Consider the following 16458-nt stretch of genomic DNA (forward strand, 5'->3'; position numbering starts at 1 on the left):
ATCGGAAAATATCACGGTTTTTGGTCTATTTGGTCTCAAAATTTTAAAATCTAGACTAGACTAGAAACCGTAATTAAAAAAAAAGACCAAATCAAGTACATAATTACGGTTTGATCTGATTCGGTTTACGATTTTGACCACACTTTATTCAGCCCTAATTACTAAATCAGAACAAAAATAAAAATATAACAAAGAAACAATCGACAAAATATTTTACTTTAACCGAACAAAAAAGAAAAAAAAAACAAAATAACAATTATAAATCAATAAACTAATCTTGAGGTGTAGAATGACTAAAGGTTAAAGATGAAGATGAAGAGATTGGAAGAGGAAGAAGGGGTTGTGCCATTGTGATTAGGGATGGGTACAGATCTTAGATCATAAGGGTCTAAATCCGACTCGACCCTAATTTTAAAGTCTGGGTCCATGATCTTAGGGTCCGGGTGTACACGTTTGAGACTCAGATTCGACCCATTGACCTATTTACATCTTTTTTTTTTTTTTTTTATAAATATTATATATTAGCTATCATGTGTTTTATTATTTGATTTGAAATTTTAGTATAATTCTGAACATTACATGATTTTGAACTTTTTCGGTTCGTATAATTTAAAATGTGGTCGTCGTAGCTATACTTTAAAAATTAAAGACTTGATAAATATTTCATTATAAGAACTTTCGCTCAATTAGTATAAAGTATTAGAAAATCCTCGTTAGTCGAAAATGTTTAAATAATTTTATACGAATTGTCGAAATTTTACTTCATAAATCATAATATAATTTTAAAAAATTTTAAGAAAAAAGAATTGTTCTGGATCCGGATCCAAACCCTAGACCCGCCAGACCTTAAGGGTCTGGATCCGGGTTCAAATTTTTCAAACCCTACGAATCTAGGTCCAATAAAAAATTAGGGTATAGATCTGAGTCTAGCTGAATCCCATCCAAATCTGACCCATGCCCATCCCTGGTTGTGGGGCCAGGATTAGGGATGAGAGTTGATTTTTGTTCTTCGTTGGAATGAAGAAGAGCTAGGGTCAAAATTTGCGTTTGGGTATTTGGGCCTATTTATATAACTATCAATTATTTCCATTTATTAATCCGGTTTTTCGATTTTTGAATTTCTAAACCTAAGTCAAATCTAATTTTTTCGGTTTTTAAATTTCTAAACCTGATCCAAACCAAATTTCAAAAATCACCAAACTATATTTATTATTCGTTTTGATCTGGTTTGATTTGCGGTTTTAATCTAAATAATTTTGGACGATTAAAAAGAGTGATGGAAAGGATAAGAGACAAGGAAGTTTTAAAGAGAAGGAAATTGTTGGCATTACTATACTTCGCCACCTTTTTCATTATGTCGCCACCTTTTATATATTAAAATTTCAATATTGCCCTTAATGAAATTTTATAACTTTATCTTTCTAATTTCCCAAAAAAAAAACTCTCTGAACTAAAATTCAATATCGAAATACTATGGCAAATGACAATAATCACCAAAATGATTCGGTAAGCATTAATAACGATTGTTAATTTAAAAAGCAATGCTTGTGTTGAAATATGATACATGTTCACTATGTTGGCTATAACTTTTGATAGGAAAATCATACAATTGCAATGTTTGCAGTATTAAAACCTAGACTTCAAGATCTTTCCAATGATATATTATATGCCCAATTCCAATAACCGGGTGAGAAATAACGATAGTTTAGAATGTATTTGTGCTGAAATTTAATGCATGTTTAATCTGTTAGACAACTTTTTTTTAGCAAAATTGTATTGATGAGTTATCTCTATCCCTCTCCTCGTCACATGAGCCCTTTTCTCTGTGTCTCTCTGACTCTCCACAAGGGCTCCTTCTACAGTGTATCAAATAAAACAGAACAAAGGGAGTAAAGATGTAAATATTTCCAATGTAAAATGCAACCAATTCAAAATCCACAATCAGGATTCATTTTTCTTTCCACAAGTTGTAAGAAGCAAGAGCATTGGACAGATGTAAGAAACATTTCAATTACAAAGAGGTTGACAAACGTACGAGATGCTTCCTTTGAAATTACAAATAAGTCAATTCCAATTGTGATCTTGACATTTTACTATGGTCCATAACATTTGGAACCAAAGAACTACAAATTTTTGCAACTCCTACAACAGAATAAATGAAGGTCATCCGCACAGCCTATTCATCTCTGTAGTTGCCCAGAGTAATCCAATATTGAGGGAAAGCAAGCAAAACTCTCTGTGATTTCTTATAATCAAACCAATCATTGAAAATCCATGATTCTGTAGCAGAAGTGAAACACCAAAAAATAAAAAGGCTATTAGTTCAGCTGGGTCACTGATATTTTATATCACAATTTTGACAAGCACTCAAAGATTCAGTAACTAGGTAATGATGTTTTTTTTGTTGCATAATAAACAAAACAGGACAATTTGAACAATTTAAAAACTGAGAAAAAAATCAGTTTAAATTTGTTGTTTAGAGAGCAAATACTCTAGCAGAATCATCATCATCATACCCAGTGTATCCCACTCATAGGAACTATGATTAAGGTCTGGGGAGGTAATGAAGACGGCAACTCATACCAGTGTAACATAATTCGCTAGCTGATTAGCTTCTCTAATTCGCAATTCGCTCAAATTTTCCCAAGAATAGCCCAAAACCGGCCATAATTCGCTTATTTTAAATCGCATTCGCGAAGAGATTAGCAAATCGTGTGACACTGACTCATACCCATAAAGGAGAGTGCGGCCAAATAGTCCCTTTGCTTGAGAATGATCCATAGATGAATCCTTACACTAAATATTCAAGTTGGGAATTAGTTGGTATTGAGGAAGAGAAACTGTTACAAGACATTGCGAGTGGAGCATAGAAAATAAATCAAATAATAGCTAATATAGTTTTAGACGCATTTGATCACATATGTTATCTAACTCAGACGGACCTCATATTTTTAATGCTCATCACATATATTATGAAAGACATGGTAAAGAATATCACTGACCTCGTATTGTCAACAGAGTCAGGGGAAGCACTTCATTCTCTGCCAATAAAATAAAGATAGTAAGCAATCATAACAACAAAAATGAAGTAAGACAGGATTATATAAGGCGTTCTTTCTGCTTACCCATCTTTCAATTTCAACAGAAGCAGAAGCAAGACGTCTTTTTAAAATTGATCTCTCCGCTTCACATGTTTTGCTGTTTACCTCTAGCAGAAAAAGCATCATATATGATAAATATGAAGTTATGCACTATGACGAGTAAAGAAAATTTTCGTTTCACTTTACAGAAAAGACAAGGAAAGGAAAAAGGATAAAAGGGAAGGAAATACATGACGGCAAGGAGGATTTCAAATAAATCCTCACCATAGTAGTAAGAAGAAAGGATGGTGATCCGCTTCACGGGCTGGGACAAAGAAAACCAAGGATAAAAGCAAGATTAGAATACAAAAGTCCTGTTTACGGACATATAAGAAATGATTAATTACAAGGATAATCATTCTTTAACACTAGGGGACCAGGTAGAACCTAAAACAAGCTCTCCTGGCCAATGCCCAAACAACAAAAACTCAGGAGCATGCGAATTCTCATTGGTACTAAGTACCGAGTACTGAGTACTGATAGGTGTGTTGGAGCATTGGTAAACCCGGGACATAGATCAGGGTCCATAGCATAGGTATGCTGCATAGACCCAAAAGGTTTCAACGTCCTTGTATTTGAAAATTCTCTCCTTATTCCTATATATTTATTCATAGAGCTAAGTAGTATTCTTTCTTCTTTATTATGACCTTTACTTCATCAATCCGTAAACATTCCTTCCTGTAGTTTCCACCATGGGATTCTATCTTGTCCTTAGATTTAATTCTTGTGTGGATTTGATTGCATACAAATATTGAGAACTAAAAGCTAGTCTTGAGACACTACACATTCACCAATTATGATCTTCCAATAGCTCCCCTATTTCTTCTCCTTATCAAGAAGTAGACAATTGAATTTGAAGTTGCATTTCCTCTATTTCTACAAGCCAAATCCAAGATGAACATTCCTTCACAAACATCATTCCATATCCAAAGCCTCCATAAAGAATCTGGAAGCCACTATATCCTCCCATTTGACCATCTAATTTCCAAAGCTTCCTTTTGAGTGCTTCCTCCCCCCTAGGGTGAATATGCACTAATGACATTCACTATTTCTCTTCCATGCATGTTTTTGCCTTGATAATTCTATACACACCCCTACATCTTTCACTAACCAATCATACATCATATTAGCAACTCTTTTATGTTCTTGACTTGCCTTGAATACCATAATTTACATTTCTTTTGCCCTCTTATGATTTCCTTTGCATCTCCATCAACCTACCTTGTCTCTTGCATGCAAAGGATGCTAAACATTGTGTGATTCCATAACATCTATCAACTATAAATACTTCTACGATGCCAATCTTAGCTTAAATCAATCTCTTTTTATTGGTACAAAAACCTTGCATACTTAACCTACACCCACGTCTAAGGTTTTAGTTTAAAACCTTTGCTTATTTAACACCTTATTTGAAAGATTCAGCACGTCACTAAGTAGGTAACACCTTATGTGACGATATTTTACCTTGATCATCCAAATGACAAACCTATGCAACAGATCTTGAGATGCAAAATGAATGACAAAGTTGCACTCAAAAGTGGAGATCTCTTAAGAGGTTCAATAAGTAGACAAGAAGCTAACATTATGATAGTCGTGAAACCATTTGCATTGACCATGAAAACTGCAAAAGTGATTTCAAGACCATTACCACAGCCGCGACCAAACTATACGCCTTCAAGACAACAATAAATTCAACATGTTGAAGTGTGTGAAGTTAGAAGCTAATACTAGCATTATCGAAAAATGTCAAAAAAAACCCTTTAAATAAACATTTAAATACTCAAATATATGAAGGAATTTTCTTTTGACTCTAATTAGCTATTGCCAGGGCCGGTGATATGGCTGTGCAAAGAGTGCAACAACACAAGGCCTGATTTATTTTCCCTGATATTGGGGCCCAACTTGCAAGTCAAGTATAATATGGGTGTATAGTATTATAAGAAACTTAACTTAGCTTAATGGTAGTGCAAGGATGCCAGAAGGATGGGTGGGCCGAGGGCCTTCAATTAATTATTTATACCAATTAGTTTTTTTTCAACGAATTATTTGTGTGTGTGTGTGTGTATATATATATATAATATGCTTTTTTTTTCCGACTAAAAGATAATATATACTTCGTATATCAATACATGATCCATGTAGGGTTGTTACCATTTTTTTTTATGATAGTGGATCCTTAAAATTAATTTTCTTTTATTACTAACTAAATATTCTTTTACCAATTACTTACTTATTTATAGTGGGGTTGTTACTAATTTATAATACCAACTATGTATAGTAGAGCCTTTTTAAGACATATTTAGTATCGGTTAAATAAATTTAGTAATTTGTAACTAATAATAGCACACAATTAAAGTCAAGGATTTAATAACTTGATTGTTAAAAAAATAGTTTCCATCGTCAAGAATTATTCAGTTTTTATATTTATATATATCTTCCAAACATTAATTATTTAAATTTGATGATTTTAAGAATTGAACTCTTTTAAAATCTACTCTATTAGTTTATATATTTTTCAAATTAAATCATAAATAGGTTGTATTTATATGGAAAATAAATATTTTACGAAAAATGAACAATTTTCTTTATATAACTAATTTTTTAAAAATTGATAGTTAATAGAAATTTCATATATAAAGAATGAAGGGCCCATTTTATATTATTTGTACAGGGCCTTCATTTTCTTTGAGACGGCCCTGGCTATTGCCTTGTCCTGATAAACAGCTCAAGCCATGATTCAGCATAATGTTAGGCACCATCTATGAGATTACATAATTCTTAGTTTGGTAACAAAGAGAGAATTGATTAAACAAATAAGAAAGTGTACGGGAGTTAGCAATGTACCATTACAAAAATGCCCTCTTTTCGGGTAGGAAGCTCCTCAAGCTTTGTCAAGGTCTCATCTCCCTTAGTGACCTTACCAAAAATTGCATACTGAAGACATTTACCATCATACAATATTAGTCAAAATCATATGAAAATTTTGCAAGAAAACTACATTCTAAACCTATACACGAAATATCATGCCTGTTCATCAAGATGAGGAGCATCACCAAGAAGTATTGAGAAGGAAGATGCTGCACTATTTGGATCATCATACCTGTAATTAAACATAGCAGTTACGATGTCAACAAAACAAAATATCTTTCTACTTTGAGAGAGGAATAGCAACAGTAACATGGAACAAAAAAAAAAAAGAACAAAAATGCCAAGTACAAGACTGTTTGAATTCTGTTTTTGAATAAAATTTTGTAAGAATTCAGCTCGCGAGCTAGAAAGCTAGTGAGCATAAAACACACTCTAACAAAGCACCTAAAAGAAAGTCAAAGATAACATGCGAGGAAAAGGAGTTATCCAGGATGTTAAACTTTACCTCCCCATTGAAAGGATACCCCTAACATGTTTGACCTTACTAAATTCACCAACAACAGTTTTCTTGGCTTCTTCCCTCTGTTCATCATTCATTGGAGCTGTTCTGCCTCCTACAACGTCAGCAACTTGAGCTACAAAGCCCTTGTCAACCTATTTCAAATGATAATCTTCGATCATTAAACATTTTACATTTAAATGACTTATTAACAAAGCCAAACATATCAGAAAACCCAAAGCAATTACCCGGAAAAAGTGATTGGTATTATAACATCCCAAGCGAACAAGTTTGTAAATGTGTTCAACTGTTTTGGGTGCCACACTAGGATAGAAACCAAATTCAACATCTCCATAATTTGTCTGCATCATGACAACAAGAATAAGAGCTATAAAAGGTGATATACAAGAGGCATGAATACCTTCTGTATCTGCAACATACGACATAAATCTCAAGGGCAACTGGTCAGTAACAAAAATCAACTATGTTCCTCAGACTCGACTCATCCGAAAAGGGTATGTGTACAATTGTCGGGACTCAACTATTCATGAAAAAATTCATACTTCTGACCAAATTGGAGCATAACGTTTCCTAACCATGTAATCCTACACATGGGAGGAAAAATCAAGAGGCCGAATAACATAGGAAAGCAAAATACATAAAGAAAATTGTTGACATTAGAACAAGGAAAACCCAACTCAAAGTGTTACATAGTAGTATTTCTAAATAATATGGAACACATTATACATATTTTACAATGTGCTTTACCATACAATTTTGAACAGTTTGATATATTCTATAAACCAACACATAAAGCATACAACATTTATTAAAAAATAGTGACAGAACCATGAAAACTTGACATCTAGGCATTATGAAAATGAACCATATGCATAACAATGAAGGTTATCAATAAATCATACAAGGATGGAGGATTAAGCCCCAGTTTCCCCTACTAAAAATATAACTCTAATTCCTAGACTTTGATAATTCAGTTAAAGGCTAATATGCTAAGTTTATTCAGGTCTAATACATTCAAATAAATTCAGTATATTGCCCTTTAGATAGTTTTAGTTCCGTTAAAGCAAGTGCCAATAATCTTAATGATGACGTTAACTTTAAACATATAATCGAACATGCTTTGTCTTGTACTTTAGAGAGGGTCGATAAAGATGTGTCGGATATGGGTGGTTTAAGGTTTGAAACGGTTGATAAGAGTTGCTTGATCAAAGCAACAAAGAAAGAAGCAGACTGTGAGTGGCTCGACCAGCCGCTCGATCGAGTAGAACCTAGCTCGACCGGTTGAGCGGTGTTGGCTCGGTCGAGCAAGGTGTCCAGATAAGTCAGTAGCTTCACTGGAAGCTCGTTCGACCGAGCGAGGTAGTGGCTCGGTCGAGCGGAAGTCCAGCAGACTACATTGGATCCTGTTTTTGGTCAGAATTTGTAGTGACTATGCAATAATGTGGTGCATTATTCTATTGTTTATTGTCATAGTTAATTAAGGGTTAATTGGGATGTTACATGTGAGTTTATGGTGATTTATGGGGGAATACTAAGAATGATTAATACCTTGCCTATAAATAGGATTCATCACTCATAGTAACATTCACCACAAAAACACACATATTGTTGAGAGGGCTATTGCCTTGTTAGAAACTTGAGAGTGTTCTTACTTTGCTTTAGTATTTGTGATCTTGAGAGATTGTTCTCTTGTTCTCAAGATAAGGAGATTTATTATACTTGTAATTGTTGAATTCATTATAATAAACTATATTTGAGCGGGAGGTATTCAGAATACCTCGTAAACACTTTTGTTCATCTTTTGCATTATATTTTTCATTTGTTTTTCATTCTTAAACCTCTTTGAGGCTTACATTTCAATTGGTTTACATTATATTTCTATTTCGAATGAATTCATTAAAATTAACATTGGGAGAAAAAAAAACTTCACATATCAGGAAAAAATAAAATAAATTCAATAAATGTAGGTAAATTAATGGGTTTTCAAGCCAAAAGAAGAGGGCTTTGTGCAAAATCAAACATAATCTAATCAATTAGTAACCACAAAAATTGAAATTAATTAAAATTAGAGTACAATTTTAAAAAACCCATATAGTATAACTTCACCAGCAATGCATTATTATACATAACTATTAAAAGTTGCCGAAAAAAATTGCTAATCATGCTTAAATGCTGCATTACTAATGAATCCAGATTAGTGAATAACACTATGGGTAATCAGTAAAATTACAATGAAAAATTTTCATGAGATTGGAGATAAATAAGAAAACCTGGAAGACTACACGCGTTGATCCAAGCTGGGGTTCTTCGGAAAGGGCTAATGTTAGAGGGTAGAGCAGAAATAAAGTCACGATCTTTATCACCGTCTTTACTCTCTCCATCTCTTTTGATAATCAACAAGAATCTCTGAGTACGAGACTTCCAATTTTTCAGGTTTTATTGCCCTGTGCTCCCATTTAAAGTCTAAAATTTAGTGATTTTCAACTGGGAGTGTTTGGAACGAGGGAATGGAGTTGGGATTTAAGAGTTTGAGATTTAAATTAAATAAAGTGTTATATGGGATTTAAGAGTTTGAGATTTAAATTAAATAAAGTGTTATGTTTGCTTATAGAGAATGGGTAGGGGACTTTTAAGTCTCAACTACTCAAGTTTTATTTTTTAATAAAAGTAAATTGCTAATTTTATAGCTATTTTTAATTAAATTTTATTTCATTTTAAAATTTTATCAAATAAAGATATAAGACATTTTTTCTTAAAATCTCATCCTAAATCGTATCTCAAATCTCACAATTTTCATTCCCTTGTGGCAAAGGTTATCTATAACCCATATTATACACCCTATCAAATAACATATATCCTAAATATGAGATAGGCTAAAAGACGTTTCTATCACTTGTTTGTTATGTACTTATAAAAATAATTGCACTAATATTTTTAGCAAATGAGAATGAATTCATAAGACTTTAAAATTAGTCTTACCATGAGATTTTTAAGCTAAAAGAAGTTTCGGAGCTTGTTTTTAAGTACACTTATATTATACTTTTAGGTAGGACTTTGGGGCTAAAGTCTCAATTTTGTGATACTGATGAGTATATAATTTAAGTATAATATGAGAAAAAAGAAAGTGATAGATTTATAAGTGATTTAAGTCTAAATTTGTATGAAGTTTTTAGAAAAGTGTCCGAAAATAAATAAATTTGTAGGGACTCGATCCAAATTGGACAATATAACTAATATCGTAATGCGTACCATTCACAATCAATGTGCCCGAAAATGATATTAGAGCCAAAAGTGCAACCAAAAAAATGTGTATGATGGAGCAAAATTGTACGTGGCAACTAGATTGCTAAACAACTTGTGTGGGTGGGTTCTCAGTGTGACTTCACTATGGGTGAATCTGGTCTTGGTGAATCAAGTAAAGTCTTCTTGACATAATGGTCAAAGAAGCAGGTCTTATTGGGGTTGTGCAGTGTAAGGAGACATATTATATCGTTGTTAGAGGGAACATGAGTGATGTAACCCTTGGTGTGAAGAATGGATTGGTTAAGTGTACCATTCCAAGTTCTACATGGGAAAAATAAAAACGAGCAAGTAAGCAGCATTTAAGTGATTAAACTCTAAAATAGTATGGGGCATTTTAGAAAGTTACTCAAAATAAATATGTATAGCCTCGACTTTAACCGAACAATATCAATTTAATATGAACTATTCACAACCGGTAGAGTCAACATTTAATACAAAACGTTAATCAAATTTAAATCCCTTTCCTATTCCTCTTCTTTGTAAACAAATTAAGAGTTAATGACTTGTAATATAAATGCTGTTCATTTCCTTTCCTCAAGTCTCTCTAAGATTCTAAAGTCTAAACAATCACCCTTTAAGTACGTAGGATGCATTGAAGTCTAATCATGGGATGGAAGCTGTCATGAGTCATATCTTTCTTAATTTCTAGTTTGGGTGATCTAAGCATGTGACGTTTATGCAACAATTACGAAAGTTATGATGATCATATAAAACTATCTTATCAATATTTACAATGCATTGAGAATCCGATTTTATTTCAATTAAAACAAATATCAATTTCTTCCGGTATCCTTTCCTTCACCTTGTTATCCATTAAAAAAAGTTCATAGACCCTCTTAATCTTATGGTAATATATGTGCGCAATAATCAACAAAACACAAACTTGATTGCAGACTAATAGTAAGTAGTATAGTAGGAGTTAAATGGAGAGTAGCAATTTTTGTATTGATATATTGAAAAAACTTAAGCAACTACGTATTATGCAAATAATAAAACAACTAAAACTAATAAAAATAGTCAAATAGAATAAAATTATGAATAATAGGGGGATAAATTATTGTGAATCTTTCCTTACATTTAAATAATTAGGTAAGTAGTGAATATATGAGGTATAAAAGTCATAAAAGAAAACAACAACAAAAAAAATAAAATATTACTATGATTCTTTCAAAAACTTGAAGCTATAAAGGGTCATTAATTGGTGGTCATTAACACTATTATTTATTTACATTTAGTAGATAAAATATTTACATATTAGTGATCAATAGATAAAGACCAACTACGTCTTACAATAAAAAAAATCAATAAAACCTACATATATAATACTCATCAAGCTAATTAGCAACATGACAAAATCGTTTAACTACTTACAATTTGAAAACTTTCCACTGATTAACTCCTAAAATTTTTTTTTAATGTCAATATATAAAATTTTGTCCTCTCAAATTAAAGTCTTGATTTCATCACTAAATTAAAAATCAAGGTTAAATTACATTCCACTAATAGTCTATGAAAATATGTTGTGCTTCTAATGTCTTTGTGTGCAATAATAATAATAATAATAATAATAATAATAATAAGTGGATCAATTAACAAAAAGGCCCACAAATGAATTGTTGGTGAAAGTGTTGGATTATGGTTGGTTAATGACCGATGAGTCATTTTCTTTTTGGTTTATCAAGAAGAAAATGGTGAACAACCCTAGTAGTTTTACATTAATGATGATTCCACATGTTGGCTACTTATGAAAACCCTTTCTAACAAGTCAAGTTGAAAAAAATTTGGAACCCTTTATTCATCTGTCAAATCATGTGATGTCAACGATTCAATTATTTTCTAAATATTAGTAATTAAAAGGAAAATTTGCAAAGAAATACCTTTTAAAATCACTTTTTTGTAAAGAAACACCTTTTATAATTTTTTTTGTAAAAAGCACCTTTTAAGAGACTTTTTTTTTTTAAAAAAACACCTTAAATCAGTTTCCGGTGACTTTTGTCAACTTTCCGGCGTTGACTATGCCAGTCAACGCCGGAAAGTTGACAAAAGTCACCGGAAACTGATTTAAGGTGTTTTTTTTTAAAAAAGTCTCTTAAAAGGTGTTTTTTTACAAAAAAAAATTATAAAAGGTGTTTCTTTAAAAAAAAGGGTTTTAAAAAGTGTTTCTTTTGAAATAATAAAAAAAATTTTAAAAAATTATTATTTTTTTTATTTTTGTTTTTATTATTATTATTATTATTATTATTATTATTATTATTAATTTTTAAAAAATTTTTTTTTTTATATAATAATAAAAATAAAAATTTTTTTCAAAAAATAATATTAATAAAAACAAAAATTTTAAAAAAAGTTAAAAAAAATTTAAAAAAAAATAATAATAATAAAAACAATAAAAAGTATAAAAAAATATAAAATAACAATAATAATAATTAAAAAAAAAATAATAATAATAATAAAATTAAAAATAAAATTAAAATTAAAATTTTTTTTTTTAAAAAAAAGAATTATAATAATAATAATAATAATAATAATAAATATTATTATTCTTTTTTTTAAAAAAAATATTTTTTAAATTTTATATTTATTTTTAATTTTATTATTATTATTATTATTTTTAATTATTATTATTGTTATTTTATATTTTTTTATATTTTATATTTTTTTATTATTATTAATTTTTTTAAAATTTTTTTTAACTATTTTTAAAATTTTTATTTTTATTTTTATTTTTATTATTAATATTAATTTTTTTAAAAAAATTTATTTTTATTATTAATAAAAAAAAAATTTAAAAAAAAATTAAAAAAAATTAAGAATATTAATAATAATAATAATAATAATAATAATAATAATAATAATAAAAACAAAATAAAAAAATAATAATTTTTAAAAAAATTTTTTTTTGTAAAGAAACACCTTTTATAATTTTTTTTGTAAAAAAACACCTTTTAAGAGACTTTTTTTAAAAAAAAAACCTTAAATCAGATGCCGGTGACTTTTGTCAACTTTCCGGCGTTGACTGGCATAGTCAACGCCGAAAAGTTGACAAAAGTCACCGGAAACTGATTTAAGGTGTTTTTTTTTAAAAAAAGTCTCTTAAAAGGTGTTTTTTTACAAAAAAATTATAAAAGGTGTTTCTTTACAAAAAAGGGGTTTTAAAAGGTGTTTCTTTGCAAATTTCCCTAATTAAAAGGATGAAAAGAATATTAAATCTAAATTTTTTTCTATTCAAAAAACATAATTTAAATTTATAGTATTATTGTTTTTTTCCAAATAAAACTTCATAAAAACAAAAAGGGAAATTTGGGGAAAAAGGAAAGCCAAGTTAAATGCAATATACGTTGCTTCAAAGGCACCAAAAAACAACAAAGGGAAATTTTTACCTTCCCAAAAGTATAACTTAAGACTTACAACTACGTAAGTAGAGCATAGCTAATTGTTGCCAAGTAAATACCCTAGCAAAATGGAAATTAAATTTAGTTCTAATTAAAATATATATTATCAATTTTTCTCTCAAGTCTAAATGATTTTATCATAATTAAATAGAAAATATATATGCCAATATGAAATAGACGATCTCAATTATCATCTTGATGATCAAGTAGCTATGTAACAAAATTATTCGCAGATATCTAAAACTAACTAGATACCCATACAAATACACCAATATTATACTAGATGTGTGAATTTGATTATATTTATGCTAATATTATTTTGGACTAAATCATATTAACCAACTATGGGTGGAGAAGTATTTGGGGCTCTCGTAAGGTGCTTTTGGGCGGTGTTCGATAGAAGGTGGGGAATGGGAAGAGCATCAGGGTTCGTCAAGACGCGTGGTTAGATGGGTGTGGTTCTGGTCGGATTGTCTCTCCTTGTAATAATCTGAGTCTTGATGTTATTCTTGATCATTTCATTGATTCGGTGTCTAGGAAGTAGCGTGAGGATCTTGTGCGGAACACTTTTCTTCCCCTCGATGCTAATAAAATCCTGGGTATTCCTATTAGTTTTAACGGTCAAGCGGATGAGTTATGTTGGGTTTGTAGCAAAGATGGTGTTCTTTATGTCAAGGACTTTTATTCTGTTGCTTTAAAATCGATTGATTTTGCTGCTTATTCGAGGGGTTCGGATCCATTGTGGAACAAGATATGGAAATTGAAAGTTCCTCCTAAAGTTCGGGACTTCGTGTGCGTGCTTGTTGATGCGTGTTTGGGTTGTAAATCCTCAATGCAATGTGAAGATCTAAGCCAGCCTTCAATTCCACGTAATGTGATAGCCAAACAAGCCCAAAACACACACGAACAGTGATATGATTCACACAAACAGAACAATGTTTGTAGGGTGAATCTTGAATTGAAAGACTAGGAGTTTAATCCTCCAAGGCCAACAATTCCCTAAGTATAACCAAGGACTACTCTCAGCTATAGTAGGATGATGATCTTGCACTACTCAAGATCTTTGAATGTTCATACACATTCAAGGAGAAAAAGGAAATACTCCAATGACTTTAATTCTGAAATCTCAAATCTGAACTTGTCTTTTACAAGGCTAGGGACATCTATATATAGGCTTGGGGAACGGGGAAATACAAAGACAATGCTAAGGACACGTACAACTAACTATAACGGTCATTAAAAGTCACGTGCAAAACATGTGCACATTAAAAACAAAAGAAACAAACTACAAATACTGTTCTGATATTCTGACAGTAAGTTGCTGACCAGGTGACCTTCCACACACTTTCTTGTGCTCTTCCAAAGGTTGATAATGGTCATTAAGAGTCTTGGAAGCAAGTTCCTAGTGTAGAGACTCCATTTCTACCCTTGGTGGTCCCGTAGGTCAAACGATGCGCTCAAACCAAGTCTCACAAGGTGTGCTGGTCATAAGATCAATTATGTACTGTTTTGCACCAGCTGTTGAGTGGGTGACCTTCATCCACTTGTCTAAGGATCTTTCAATGATTGTTAAGAAGAACCTTAAGTGATAGTAGTTAGATCCAAGTATAAAGATTCCATTTCTATCGTTTGAATCCTCCAAAGAATCTAGGCTTGCTCTAGCACAGGTCACCAAGGTCAGCTGGTCATCAGTTTCAACCCAACCCTGATGTGTAGTTGCTGTTGAGTGGGCGACCTTCAGCTCTGCTTCTTGGTGTCTTCTAATGTTTAAAAGAAGGTCTCTTGGACCATGGTAGGAAGGTCCAAGTGTAGAGATTCCATTATTACCTTCCTTGCTTCCTAAGGTGTCCATGTTTGCTCTGTGAAGGAAGTGCAAGGTCTGTTGGTCGCTAGTATTGATCAGGACCTGCTGTGTTGTCACTTTGAGTTCTGAGTCCTCTGTTCCATGTGCTTTTAATGTTGCTGAGCTCTTCCCTTTGCTTAGTTTTATAGCCTTTGTATTAATCATCCTTGAACCATCCCAATATGGATCACTTGTTGGGATATTATTCCCCATGGTGTCAATCTTAGCAAGAAAGGTGTTCACGATTTCATTTGCTGTCCGAGATGTGGGAAGGAAGAGTCTTTGCTTCATTTGAGTCGAGATTGTCCGTGGGTTCATGACATTTGGAGGGCTGCTGATATTTCTTTCCTAAGATCTCTTTTGGGTCTTTTAGGGATGTCTTGGATTGGTTTTGGGTTTCTATTGGTAAAGAAGGTGTTGAACGTTTTGTTATCATTTGTTGGCATGTGTGGAAAGCTAGAAATGAGGTGGTCTTTGACGGGGTTCTCGGTCCCTCCAGTTCTTTGTGTAGGAAGGGCGGTGGATTGGCTTGTCGAATATCATAATGCATTGTCTCTTGATCGTTCTCCAGGTTGTAATGATAGGGCTATGGTGCAATGGGTTAAGCCTCCTCATGATGTGGTCAAGGTTAATTTTGATGGGGTTTTTCCCTCCAAGGGGAGAGGCATGGCATTGGTTTTGTGGCTAGAAATCATGATAGCAAAGCCTTGCTAGCTGGTTCAAGATCGGTTTGGGCATGCACTACTGCTGAGGAAGTCGAGGCTCGTGCTCTTTTTTGGGCCATGTCGGTCTCTTTGGAGCTTGGGTGAAGTCATGTTCTTTTTGAGGGGGATTGCAAATGCTTGATTGAAACTCTTCAGGGCAAGACAAGGAGATGTTTCCATACTCAGACTATTATTGACAACTGTTTGTTATCGTGATTGTAATGGGTTGCCCATTGGTTAAGCAAATGGGCTATGAGTAGTTGTTGTGACAAGGTTTGGGTTAATGTAGTCCTGCCTTGATTAGGAGACGCTTTGTATTTTGATTTGATGCTTATTGAATCTTAGCTTTCATTTTCTCTCAAAAAAAAAAACCATTAATACCCTCAACATATCTTTAAATAAAACGACCAATAATCTTATCAGTGTAATGATAATTTACAAATCAATATCAATAATTTTTTTATTAGAGGTAAAGTTGGAAAATTTTACTCTTATTAAAACAGTGGAAGGAAAACAAACTAATCAATGAGCCAACTAGAGATATTTATTCGGGTCATTAGATTGTTTTTGGATTAGCGGGTTAAACTAAAATCAAGTCTTATGTTCATATTGATTTTTATATCATTGTGAAACTATTTTTAATATCAAATTCAATTATACAAAATCAAATAAATATCAATTTAAAGGT

At 31.9% G+C, this 16458-nt stretch overlaps 1 protein-coding gene across 3 annotated transcripts; it reads right to left on the reverse strand.

Moving 5' to 3' along the window:
• Positions 1 to 1904: 1904 nt before the first annotated feature.
• LOC130809057 (peptidyl-prolyl cis-trans isomerase CYP23) lies at positions 1905 to 9122 on the reverse strand. 3 transcript variants are annotated; one of them, XR_009040766.1, is made up of 9 exons: positions 8799 to 9122; positions 6756 to 6869; positions 6514 to 6662; positions 6168 to 6240; positions 5985 to 6074; positions 3332 to 3405; positions 3126 to 3208; positions 3003 to 3041; positions 1905 to 2280 (listed from the first exon to the last, which is right to left on the reverse strand). XR_009040766.1 is itself a non-coding variant. In XM_057674672.1 (9 exons), the coding sequence occupies exons 1-8, from the start codon at positions 8907 to 8909 to the stop codon at positions 3021 to 3023; spliced, it is 681 nt and encodes a 226-aa protein (XP_057530655.1). In that variant the 5' UTR covers positions 8910 to 9122; the 3' UTR covers positions 1905 to 2280; positions 3003 to 3020. The 3 variants fall into 3 exon arrangements, 2 of the variants coding, with proteins under 2 accessions (XP_057530655.1, XP_057530654.1); XM_057674672.1 differs by having other exon boundaries at positions 3366 to 3405; XM_057674671.1 differs by having other exon boundaries at positions 3126 to 3198.
• Positions 9123 to 16458: the final 7336 nt, after the last annotated feature.

The sequence above is a fragment of the Amaranthus tricolor genome, chromosome 3 (assembly GCF_026212465.1).
Source record: "Amaranthus tricolor cultivar Red isolate AtriRed21 chromosome 3, ASM2621246v1, whole genome shotgun sequence".
Taxonomy (NCBI): Eukaryota; Viridiplantae; Streptophyta; class Magnoliopsida; order Caryophyllales; family Amaranthaceae; genus Amaranthus; species Amaranthus tricolor.

What these genes read in the sequence shown, in the direction of transcription:
- LOC130809057 (XM_057674671.1), bottom strand. Translation starts at nt 8,909, where the DNA reads ATGGAGAGAGTAAAGACGGTGATAAAGATCGTGACTTTATTTCTGCTC. An exon ending in CAACGCGTGTAGTCTTCCAG is followed by an intron (nt 6,870 to 8,798) that starts GTTTTCTTATTT and finishes GTCATGATGCAG; the next exon opens with ACAAATTATGGAGATGTTGA. An exon ending in CTGTTGAAATTGAAAGATGG is followed by an intron (nt 3,042 to 3,125) that starts GTAAGCAGAAAG and finishes TTTTATTGGCAG; the next exon opens with AGAATGAAGTGCTTCCCCTG.